This window comes from Benincasa hispida, chromosome 1 (genome assembly GCF_027475165.1).
Source record: "Benincasa hispida cultivar pf3 chromosome 1, pf3_genome.v1.1, whole genome shotgun sequence".
In the NCBI taxonomy this organism is placed as follows: Eukaryota; Viridiplantae; Streptophyta; class Magnoliopsida; order Cucurbitales; family Cucurbitaceae; genus Benincasa; species Benincasa hispida.
Genome location: NC_143478.1, coordinates 80,559,926 through 80,571,799, shown reverse-complemented (window position 1 = coordinate 80,571,799; position 11,874 = coordinate 80,559,926). Strand labels below are relative to the sequence as shown.

Genomic DNA, 11,874 nt, shown 5'->3' with positions numbered 1-11,874 from the left:
TCTCTTATCTCCTTTGACCATTTTACCCTTGATTCCATTATCCACCCACAACATTCAGTATCAGGGTAAAGTAGTTACTTATTCATCTTTCATTTTATATTAATCACTACACTAACATGAACATAGTTCAATTGACATGAATTTGTACTATCAACTTCAAGGTATGAGTTTCAATTTCTCTACCCAACATATTAGTCAAAATGGCCACACCTATCTTTATGATTCTTATGTGGCAAATTATTTTTATCTATGTAGTGAGAATAGGATGTACAAAAATAGTTGCATCTAGAGTGTTACAATATCTAGACAAACTAGTTGTTCTTGGCTTATAAGCCTTTGCCGATTCTAGTTTAAATTTATCAGCTGAATATTACTTGCTCAAATGATAGAAAAGAAGGGTTAAAGAACTATTACAATATTAAGGTGATTGATTTCCAAAGAGAAATCTGGCATTGAATGGAAGCATGTTTAATTTTCAACAATAAGGCAAATGCTTAGCTAATAGCTAATTCAAACAATGGTAAAAGACACCCTGCGGTTGGTGCAGCAATGCCCTTCGTTTCTTATTTTCAAGCACTTGGATGAATGATGATTCCCTCTACATTTTTCTCATAAATCGCATTCAAACTATATTTTTTTTTTTTTTTCAATCTTAAACTATAACGTAACTGTGGTAATAAACCCCTCATTCGAGGATGTCTTTTGCTTCAAAAATGCGGTTGTGGCAAGTCGGGTTGCACGGGTAAGGACAATCGATCTTCTGGAACAGAGCCCTGTCGAAAAACCAGTCCCCAACTGCCTTTGCTATGGGCTGCATTTTCGGATTTAAGAAAAGAGTTAATACTTCGAAGAACAAAAGAAACGACATTCATGTTTCCAGTAATAACTTTTGATGTGATTGATTGATTGCTGATGCTTGCTTACCATCTTACTGAGCATGGGCGAGTCCTCTCGTAACCATGTCTCCTGCATTTCAGTTTGGCAATGGGCATAGCAAGAATCTATGAACAATCCTCTTGATAAAGAATTTCCAATGCCATTCAATGCACTCAAAAACTGAACCCTGAAATCTAAATCAAGACCAGAAAGATTAGAATACAGCACTTTCCAACAGTTTGAAGACTGCAGAGTTTGAATCTCCTACCTTGCATGATTTGAATCTGAATAGGCGAGCAGTTCTTTATGTCGAGCTTGCAGTCATGCCAGGTACCGTGTGGATCAGCAACACCAGGTGCCAGTATATTTTTTATCTGGATGGTTTCAGTAACATGACAACTCAGAAAATAATTGGTTTCAAAAGTAAAGGATTTACATGTTTTAGATGGGCTAGAATTAAGGAAGTATTGATTTTGCTAACCTGCCATGAATCGTAAGCTGCATTTACAAGAAATAGGGGAGTCTGAATGAGCTGAACCACATTTTGAGGAAAGAAACACTGCAGAAATTTGCTTGAGAAGCATTAATACATATCCCGGAATTCCAAAGAATGTTCTTGAGAAGCAATGAAAACGAAAACTCTTCTCCTCGATCGTAAAACTTACCATCTCAGGTTTCATTTTTGACGTGCATGATATAGGCAAATTCTTGGCAGAACCCTGAACAATTTTGAGAAAGAAAAAGCAAAGTTGAGGTCATTAAATTATAGCTCATATGAAATCGATCTTCGACATCAAAGATAATGACTAGATATAAACTAAATGCAATTATATCCATGTAAAAGCCTGAGAGAGATAGTGGAGCGGAGCATACATGGGTGGCAACTACGTCGCTGTAGAAGTCTTGGATGTGCTGCGCTCCAGAGACGTCTTTCCTGGTATTTATCATTATTACATTAGATCAACAGAGGTACCGACAGGAACAAAGAAAGACGAGATAAAACAAGTGATTCAAGCTTACGCGTTGATGAAGTATCCTGCATCTGAGAGGCACTTCACTTTAGTAGTAGGAGGAAGTAGAGATTTGAAATTATCACAATGCAAAATGGAACTTAATCCACCTGCCGAACAACCCGAGAGAATAGCCTGTATTAGCAACATCAGGTGCTTCAGATTAGATCCATGGGAGAGGGGTATTTATATAGATTATTATGAGTAGTAACCAAGGAGAAAGTTCAGTTCATACGTTTTTCGCATTTTTCATTCCCTTGGCAAGTAGGTTATCGATGATAGCACGAAAAACTCTTGCTCCTCTGAAATGCAGATTGGTAGCCTGATCCAAGGTATCATCACTATTTCAGAAATGCCAAGGAGGGGTGGAGTTCATTCATTCTCACCATATTGGTCAGTAAAGGAATCTAAACTTTCAAATCTTGAAGCGATTGTGACTTACGGGATCAACGGCTTCAACGTCTCCGGTAAAAGAAGATCCATCACAGTACCGAACCTTGATTCTGTTCCAGTTATAGAAATCTGTGGCATGGAAGTATTGTTGTCATAGTTATTCACTAAACAGCCTTCATTTGAGATAAAACTGAACAAATAGAATCATATTGTTCATCTAAAGCCATACCTGGATTGAATGTCTTTTTATTGCTCAAAATTCCCGAGAACGCAAGCTCGGTAACCATTTTCCTAGACGATCCTAAACGAGTGTCCCTGCGTTGGAGGCAAGTTGTGACATTGTTGCACCATCCTCCTCCCTATGAATGAGATGAAGTTGAAATTAGCATAAAAAGCAATCAGTCAAATAGTATATTCTTGAACCGAATTCTTCGAAACCTGTTTCAACTACACTTGCCAAAGGATTCAAAGTTAACGGCTCATTTTCATTCAAATGTTTTGTTTTACAGAAAAATTGCACAAAGTTTCTCCCGTTTCTCCCATTATGGCAACTAATTCATTTCATTTTACTTCTACAAAAGACTTTATTACTTCAGGTCTAAGAGAGAAAGCAAACCTCGAGTTGTATCAACCAATTATCGATCCCTGAGCCAAATCCGTCGCTGAAGTGATAAGCTGGAGGACTTCCATCCAAACAAACTGCACAGTGGTTCATAAATCACAAAACTAAATCTCCTCAAGATTTTCTTAATGAAACTAAAAGTGATTTCAAGACAAAGCACTTGATTTAAATCACTAAATCAAACACTCGAGGCGGTCGAGATGCTCGAGTTTCTTACCAGCTCCTTTGATGCCAGCATCTTGAACATAAGTAATCCCCACAATAATACACTGTGCTTTAAGGAAAAATTGTAGAGAAGCAATAAAAAATAGCCATAATCCAAAGTTTTCACTAGCCATCTTCTTCCTGCATAGATAAACGAATAGCCATTCACAAATAAAAACAAGTAGACATAACAGTTACAATCAAAAGTCCACAAAATTGTAAACTAACAAAAACATGATACTATATTTTAGGGGAAAATGAGAATCTAATAATAGATTCAACTTGTTTGCTTAATTAACAAGCAACCCAAGTGGACTAAAACAACAACAAACAAGAAATCTGTTGAAAAATCAACACATTACACACAAAGAACAGAGGAAGAAACAAGAAAGAACAGAAAACATCATACACAACATAATCACATACTAAATTCGCAGAAGGGACTTATATATCTGAAATAATCAGAGAGAAGATTGACAATAATACAAGAAATAGCTTAACAAAGAAGGGGGGAAAAAAGAGACAGAGAGCCCAAGAAAGAAAACCCACATGAGAAAGGAAAAATACTGACTGGAAACAAGAAGAACCCAGCAGCATTTATCAAAAGAAGAAAAAGAAGGGAAGCAGAAGAGGAAAAGTTTGCTAAAAATACCTCAAACAGAAAGTGAAGATGAAAAGTCAGCTATGGGGAATCAAATGGGTTTTATTTTTCTTTTTCTTGGTTTTGAAGGATCTTCAGACGTAAAGGGGAAAATGGGGGCCGATTTGTTTGTTGCTTCTGATTAATGGAAATGTGTGTTTGTTTATATAGGAGATTACAGTGATGTTAATGACAGTATTTCATACATAGTCTGCATTCGGATTTTCAGCGTCGAACCCGAGATCCGACACTCATTCCCAAGTCCAAAGCAGCCCAAACGAATTAAATTAAAGAGAAAATTGTTAAATTTATATTATATATAAAAAAAAATACTCCCTATTAGATATTATATTAAACTTTTTTTTTTTTAAATGGGTGATTTAAGATTATATCAGCTGGGGATTTTTTTTTTTTTGTACTAAAAACCTAAACTATGGTTTTCCATTAATCTAATGGCAAAAATCTTCTAATATTGTTTTAAAAAAAATGATAATATATGAATAAAAATTAGACAAAAAAAGATACATCAGCAACAATCTTCAGTCGATGACTCTCACCTCTCCACCATGAATGAAGGGGAGAATAATCTCTAGAAAAACATCTTTCTATATCAAAGAACACCTACTATAAGAAGTTAAAGATGTTATAGCATTAGTAGATTGGTTGAGTTAGGTTAAAATAAAACCTTTAAAAGTGTAGGTATAATCCAAACCAACTTCAGACCCTATGCGTATTTTATTTATTTATTTATTATTATTATTTAATCAAAAAATATTTGAAAATAAAGAGAAAATATAAATAATAATAATAATAATACACTGTGCTATTTTCCGGCCCGACCCGACCCGGGTAACAGCTGACAGGAAATGGAATGACGAATCTTGTCGTCGTGGGCCCTACGTGCTTCGTCTCAAACGTCCTGCATAAATATAGGTGAAGTTAAAAAAATAGTACGAGAAATTATTCGGTGGATGGATGCCCACCATATGATATAACTTATGCACTGCTTTTCCTTTTTATAAATTAAAAAATAATAATAAAATGAAATAAAAGGCTGTAACTTCATCAAAATTTTGATAGATAGAGAGTTTAATTGAAATAAAAATATTAGAAGATTGAAAAAATCATTAAAATTAAAGGTGAGTCTTTTGATTTTATAATATAGAGGAAACACTTGGTTTTATTTATGATGGGAATATAAGAGTTTTTCTTTAATAGTTACTATTCAATTACTCGAATAAACCTATGTTTGGAAATTTCAAATCAATTTTTATTCATAAAAAAATAACAAGAGCAAGTCAATTAAATAAGATGAAAAAAAAAAACTATGCTAATCCATCTCCATGCATCATTTTAATCACAAAGAAAAAAATCTTAAAAAAAAAAATTAACACATGACAAAATGTAATTGAGCACTTAAGTGGGTTGCATAGATATAAGTATAACTAGGGTGTGCAGTGGTCGGTTGGAGTCAATTTTTTACTAAACCGCCACCAAACCAACTATGATTGATGTAGTAAATGTTCAAAGTGACTTTGACCGTCAAGGAGTGCAAACGAACCTCAGTTGGTCAGTTAGTTCTCATCGATTTTATTCTTTAGACTTTTTTTTTTTAAATTGTCGGTATTTGGACATCGACTAAGCCCCTCCTCTTCTCCGACCAACCGTTTTCAGCTTAGTTGATTTTGGTCGATCAACTCGATTTTTCAGTCTATCATACTCATCTCTAAGTACAACTTAAGATGCATCCAAGTATTTTCCTATATGATTCTATTGAGCTTTCATGTTCTTCAATGAAAACAAAGAGAAAGAACCAATTGTTCAAAAAAAAATTATTTGATACAATGCTAGTCAAACAAGACATTTGATTAAAATGGTTTGAAATTTTAGAAATATATATAACATAGAGGGTTGCCCAACGTAGGGTCCAAAGCCCATGGATGATCCAAGTGCAAAGGATATAGGAAAAGGGCACAGGGGAATGTGTATCCCAAAAGGAAGATGTCAGTGTCTCAGAGTTTAGGACAACCAACCAAGCTGGTAAATATATACCAACTATCAATAAATAAACAAGTCTATGCCAGACTAGCACCTTACAATCTCAAGCACTTAAAACATCCCTGACACTCATGTTGTCACGTGTAATCGTAGACGTGTGTCAAATGACAAACTTATGGATAACCTCACTCAACCACCCCAAAATGGGAGAGTAAGTAATCTCTGAATGCTACTCAACCTAACTTATTTTCATGTTTAGATAAATTAGTCACTCCTTGTACTAACTTAAGCATCAGCTAAATTACTCCACATTTTTATTTTCTTGATATTGAAATTATTACCCCTTATGGCAACTTGCTACTATTATTTAAACAGTGATAGATCCAGAAATTTTGTTGACGGTAAGCTTTATAGAAGAGGCTAGAAGATAGGTTTACCACTAGGCTAGTTAATGATTTTGATACTGTGTTAGTTATATATATATAAAGAGAATAAAGTTACGGAGGGCTCGAACCATACTAAATTTGTCTATGATTACACACATCTTACATTCAAATTCAAAACTACATGATTCTAAATTTATTAGAACCATGAGTCCAAAGTTGAGTTTTTTTTTTAATATATAATTAGTCAATATAATTAGTCAGAAAGAACTATTAAGTTGTATTTTTAGCTATATTTGAATTTGTGTTAGTTAAAAGGAGGGTAATTGTTTTAAATAATAAAACTGCTGAAAATATTTTTAAACATAGTAAAATGTCAATGTTTATCAGTGATAGACCGCGATAAACTTTTATCACTTAACGATAGACTGCGATAAGTGAGTGATAAAATTTTATTGCGATTTATGATAGATAGACAATGACATATTGCTATATTTATAGATATGTTGACTCGTCTTTCTTTATTTGAAAATAGACCTTACAAAAAAAATTATTTATTTGATAATCATAAGAATATTTTATTATCAAGTTTTAGTTATTTGGTAAAGAAAAGCAAAATGAAGACAACTTAAAGATAATTAATATGTACTACTTCTTTTTGGTAAAATGTTAAAATTCACAATTCTCACATGTTTTAATAAAAAAGAGATAGAAGCAAACAACATTTTTACATTTTCCTCTTGGTTTGTTTGAAAGGCCGTTCAAATTGAATCTAAAAACATTTTATTTATGTAAAAAAAAAATAACAAATCAAACAAATAAACATAATTGGTGATTTTTCTATTTATCTTTTAGACCATTTAATAAATAAGTGGATCCCACAAATGTTTCTAAAATAGATCAAACACATACAAAATAATTAATACTTGTTATTTACTTATTGTTTTTAATACATACCATATTACACTACACTTTGAAAGTAAATAAACTTGCTTGATTTATTTCATTGCCTTGGGAGAATGCAGCTGTCAAGCAGGAATAAAATAACAAAATACATTCAGTTGACTAACTAACTGATTCACAAAACCTTAACTCTAATAAATTGATCACTGGCCAATTTATTGAAGCAATTGAAACTGAGTAAAAATTCCAAAATTATAATTGAACTTGGGTGTAATAGTGGTAGGCTACTAGGTTTGACTAGTAAGTTTGTTACTAAATTTAGGTTTGAGTTGAGTAACCTTTTTTTTGTTTGTTTGTTTTTTTTTTTTTTAAACTAAGGTTGGATTGGTAATCATTTTTCTTTATTTTTTTAAATTAAGCTATAAATACTACTTTCACCTCTAAATTTCTTTTTTTTAATCTATTTTTTACCAATAATTTAAAAAACCAAGCCAAATTTTGAGAAGTAAAAAAAATAACTTTCAATAAATTGTTTTTGTTTTTAGAATTTGGCTAAGAATTCAACCATTGTACTTAAGAAATACGCAAATCATTATAAGAAATATGGATGATATAAACTTAATTTTCAAAAACAAAAATAAAGAACCAAATAGTTACAAAACAGGGCATAAGCTTTTAAATTCTATTTTTATCTGTATGTTATATTGTCCACTTTCTAACATGTGTTTCCAAAATAAAATCACATTTTGAAGACTAAAAAATTATTTTATAAAACTAATTTCGAATGTTTATTAAAGAATGGTGAAATTCATGGCAAGAATTTTTCTTTTTCTTTTTCTTTTTTTTTTTTTTAATACCAAATTGAGAATCTCCATCAAATTGTTGTGGATAGCAATGAAAAAACAAAGCATAAATTAAGGAGCCCTAACTTTTCAACATTTATCTTGTTTTCGTTACAAAATACCCTAACCCTGTATATACACGTCCGCTTTAGTTTGTTCTCACCACTCTCATCCTTAAATCAATTTATATATCTAAATATAAAGGCAAATCGATAATTGCATCATTACAATACTTTATTTTTATTAGTAAAACAATTTAGACTTTCTATTATAATTTTCTTTTTGCCATTTTTTGAGATTTTTATGGAGAAGATAATTATTGTTTTTTTAGTTTTGATTGATACAACCTCAACGTTTAAGGATATAAAATGATATTTTTTTGACATTTTTAATTAATATTAGTCTATAACTAAATTTATTTTAAAATTTCTCTAGTTTTCTATTTGGATCTTATTTTATCATAAGGTAAATAAAAACTGCAATACTCGAGTTTCAAAAAGGTACATGAGTGAATTGATATCACCTCCGAATAAGAGTGATCTTGAGGATATGGAAATATGGTCAAGAAAGACTCAAAACAATTGGAAGTTACTACTTATATTAACAAGATATATTTTCATTTTTTGGTAGCACAATCATAAGAACTTAAAAGTAAAGTGTGTTTTTTCTTTTTTAGTAATTCTATATTGGGTGAGACTCTGGACGCGCGCACTCCCCTATGCTTTTTTTCCAACCCTTAAATTTAAAGTTATCCATAAACTTTGGACCTTGTATTGGGCAACCTTCAACAAGGTGAATAATGAGATAATAATAATTTATATGTAAGGTAAATAGAAATACATTGATATTATAATATGATGCACAATTAAATATGTTTATGGAAATTATGAATAAAAGGTTAAACGATTTTTTAAAATATAATAAATTAATAGTAGAAACTATTTCAAGATTTATTGAAAATATATAGATTAAATTCAGATACTTTAATATATATATATATTATTGTATATAAATTAAAATAGAATCCATTCTAAGATGTATTAATGTGGGACCAAGATTGTATTTTGACATTGTCCATACATTGTTTAATCTAATTCAATATTTTAAGACAAATTACAATTTAAACTTAAAAATTACGTGTGACTATGGTTTTTATTTTTTGGATTTTTTGAAAGAGACTATGGTTCTTAAATATGATTGATTATAATATATCATCACGAGTCGTGTATATACGAAAGGGAAGGAATCAGGTGTATAACAGTTTGGGGTGCAGAAACGTGGATGGTCGCGATTGAGGGAGATGAAAAATGGACGGCAGCGATGCGTGATGAATGTGAGAAAGTGATTGACGGTGATGAGTTAGAGTGGGGCCCATAGGGTGGACGCTTTCACGGTAATAATTCGCCGCAGACAATTCCTGCCGCTTCACATCAACTCCGAAAAGTTGTTGTCCAATAAAAAAACGCGTCTATTTCTGCTCCCCACTCCCTCACTTTATTTATTATTGAGATTTCGTTAGATGCATGCATGTGCATTATAAACCGATAATCATTTCGATTCTAATTTTTAATTTTTTAAAATTAAATATACAAGTACTTTTTTTACATAATTTTTTAATCTAAAATCTAAATCAAATTTTGAAAATTAAAAAATAATTTTAAAAATTTATTTTTATTTTTACAATTTGATTAAGAATTCAATTATTTTAATCAAGAAAGATGAAGATTATGGTAAAAAATGGAGAAAAAATTGACTTGATTTTCAAAAACGAAAAACTAATTGGTAACCGAACGAATCATTGACTTTTTTCTTTTAGTTTTTAAAAATCAAACCTATAAATATCCCTTCCACTTATAAATTTCTAGATATGTTATCCACTTTTTATCAATATTTTTAAAAATCAAATCGAGTTATATAAACTAAAAAAAGTAGTTTTTATTTTTGAAATTTAGTTAATAATTCAACTTTTTACTTAAAAAAAGATGTCAACTATAACAAGAAATTGAGAGAAAATATACATAGTTTTCAATACTAAAAATAAAAGAATAAATAATCATCAAATTAATTTCAAATGAATAATAATTATGGAAAAAAAAGGTCCATTCAAAACGTAAATGTATCCGTGTGAATACTCTTTATTCTGTTTGTTAGTGAGTATTTGAGTCTACTATAAGTTAAAAAAAAAAAAAATAGTAATAAATAATTGGGCCCTATTTCAAAATAAATAATTATAATTTATGCGACTGGGTTTTCAATTAAAAAAATTAAATGAAAATAGCCAGTTGGGTTGTATGTGTGAGTAGAAGTCAAACGGCAAGGGCTTTTAAAGAAATAGTATATATTAATTAGAAAAATATACATATATATATATATGTGTGTGAATGTAGAAGGGATGGTGGATATGATGATAGAGGAAAGTTCCTACTTATGGTGTTATGGACAGTGAGCGATTAGGACATGTGTCCCACCGACTTCCTAACAAACTAACACGCCCTTCTTGTCTTATTGGATAGAAATTAAATGTGTCTCATCAAAATTAAATATTAATATTAATTCAATTATCACAGATTGGAAGATTCCTAAAATAATCAAAGACTTTTGAGATGGTAATTTGTAATTTCTGCCTCCTCTATTCAATTTTGTTTGAATTAGTTTTCCGTCTCCGTCTTTAATTACTCTGTTAATTAAGAAGTAGGTTTCTTTTTATTTCAATTCTAAAATTATTGAAGAGTCATTTAAGATAATAAGTAGGGTTGTTTAGTCATAGAATGCCCACAATATAAAGTTTAATAACTCATAAAGTAGATGTTAATAAGTTATGAATAGAGTGTACATGAGTTGAGTTGGATTGAATTGAGAGATTTTTTGGACCAATTCGAAAATTCGGATTCATCAGATTGGTTAAATTCAAAAATTCGGGTTCATCAAGTTGGCTACCTGAATGACTCGAATAGGGTCTCCAACTCAACCCAACCCTTAAAATTCGGGTTGGATTGTGGTTATTTATTTATTTATTTTAATTACATTTTTATTAACTTAAATTACTTAAATTTGTATACATCACATATTAATAATATTACAAACTTCAAACAAACATCATAAAAATATATATGAGTTATAATTTATATATATATATATATGAAATTCAGATTGAGTTGGATCAACCCAAATTTTAAAAATTGTAACTCGAATCTAATCCAACTCAAAACTAAAACTAACCCAACCCAACCCTTATATTTTATTATTCGAGTTGTCGGGTCATTTGAACTCCTTAATCATGAAGCCTAAAGTGAGTTTAACAAACTATTTATATCAAATAGGGAGTGATGACTATAAGCATTATATATATATATATATATATATATATATATATATATATATACTTAACTAAAAAAAGATAAAAAAAAAATAAAAATAAAATAAAAATAAAAATGAGTTTGAAAACAATTTCTCTATCCAACTTTTAGGGGTGTTCATGGGTTGGGTTGAAAGACTTTTTAGACCCAACCCAATTCGGGTTATAAATTTTTTTCAACCGAAATAACCTTTATTAAAAAATGAACCCAACCCAACCATGAAATATTTGGGTTGAGTTGGTTCGGGTTAATTAGGTCATTTTTTAAAATTTTGTTTTAAAAAAAAAAAGCACAACATATATATGTAAAAACTTTATTTAATTATTTTCATATATTGAATTAAGATTAACAACTCAATTTCAATTTAAATAGTGAAATTTTTCTTTCAAGTGTAAAGAAACTACTTTTAAGAGTTGTTGAAGAATAAATTATTAAAAAATATTGAAAAATTAAATAAAATTAAAATCAATATATGTATAAATAATTGTGTTATAAGTAATAAAAAAACATATTTTAAAGGTAATAATAAATTCGGATTGATTCGGGTTATATTAGGTGAACCCTTGAACCAACTCAATCCATTAAATTTTCATTTATTTGAACTTAATCCAACCCAAATGAGTTGATAACCCAATCCAAACTGCATG

The 11,874-nt window shown here is 30.3% G+C and overlaps 1 protein-coding gene across 4 annotated transcripts; it reads right to left on the bottom strand.

The window, feature by feature from the left end:
• Window positions 1-427: 427 nt before the first annotated feature.
• LOC120070345 (pectin acetylesterase 8-like) lies at window positions 428-4,034 on the bottom strand. Of its 4 annotated transcripts, none has more exons than XM_039022279.2 (13): window positions 3,758-4,034; window positions 3,119-3,246; window positions 2,896-2,978; window positions 2,509-2,638; window positions 2,329-2,408; window positions 2,122-2,208; window positions 1,897-2,021; window positions 1,750-1,810; window positions 1,542-1,595; window positions 1,358-1,435; window positions 1,145-1,250; window positions 925-1,070; window positions 428-811 (listed from the first exon to the last, which is right to left on the bottom strand). In XM_039022279.2, the coding sequence occupies exons 2-13, from the start codon at window positions 3,237-3,239 to the stop codon at window positions 686-688; spliced, it is 1,197 nt and encodes a 398-aa protein (XP_038878207.1). In that variant the 5' UTR covers window positions 3,240-3,246; window positions 3,758-4,034; the 3' UTR covers window positions 428-685. The 4 variants fall into 4 exon arrangements, with proteins under 4 accessions (XP_038878207.1, XP_038878206.1, XP_090168021.1 ...); XM_039022278.2 differs by having other exon boundaries at window positions 3,655-3,766; XM_090311895.1 differs by lacking the exon at window positions 3,758-4,034 and adding an exon at window positions 3,532-3,669.
• Window positions 4,035-11,874: the final 7,840 nt, after the last annotated feature.

Coding starts and splice junctions, on each gene's coding strand:
- LOC120070345 (XM_039022278.2), bottom strand. Junction 1,436..1,541: donor CAAAAATGAAACCTGAGATG/GTAAGTTTTACG, acceptor AAATTTCTGCAG/TGTTTCTTTCCTCAAAATGT. Junction 812..924: donor CGCCCATGCTCAGTAAGATG/GTAAGCAAGCAT, acceptor CCGAAAATGCAG/CCCATAGCAAAGGCAGTTGG.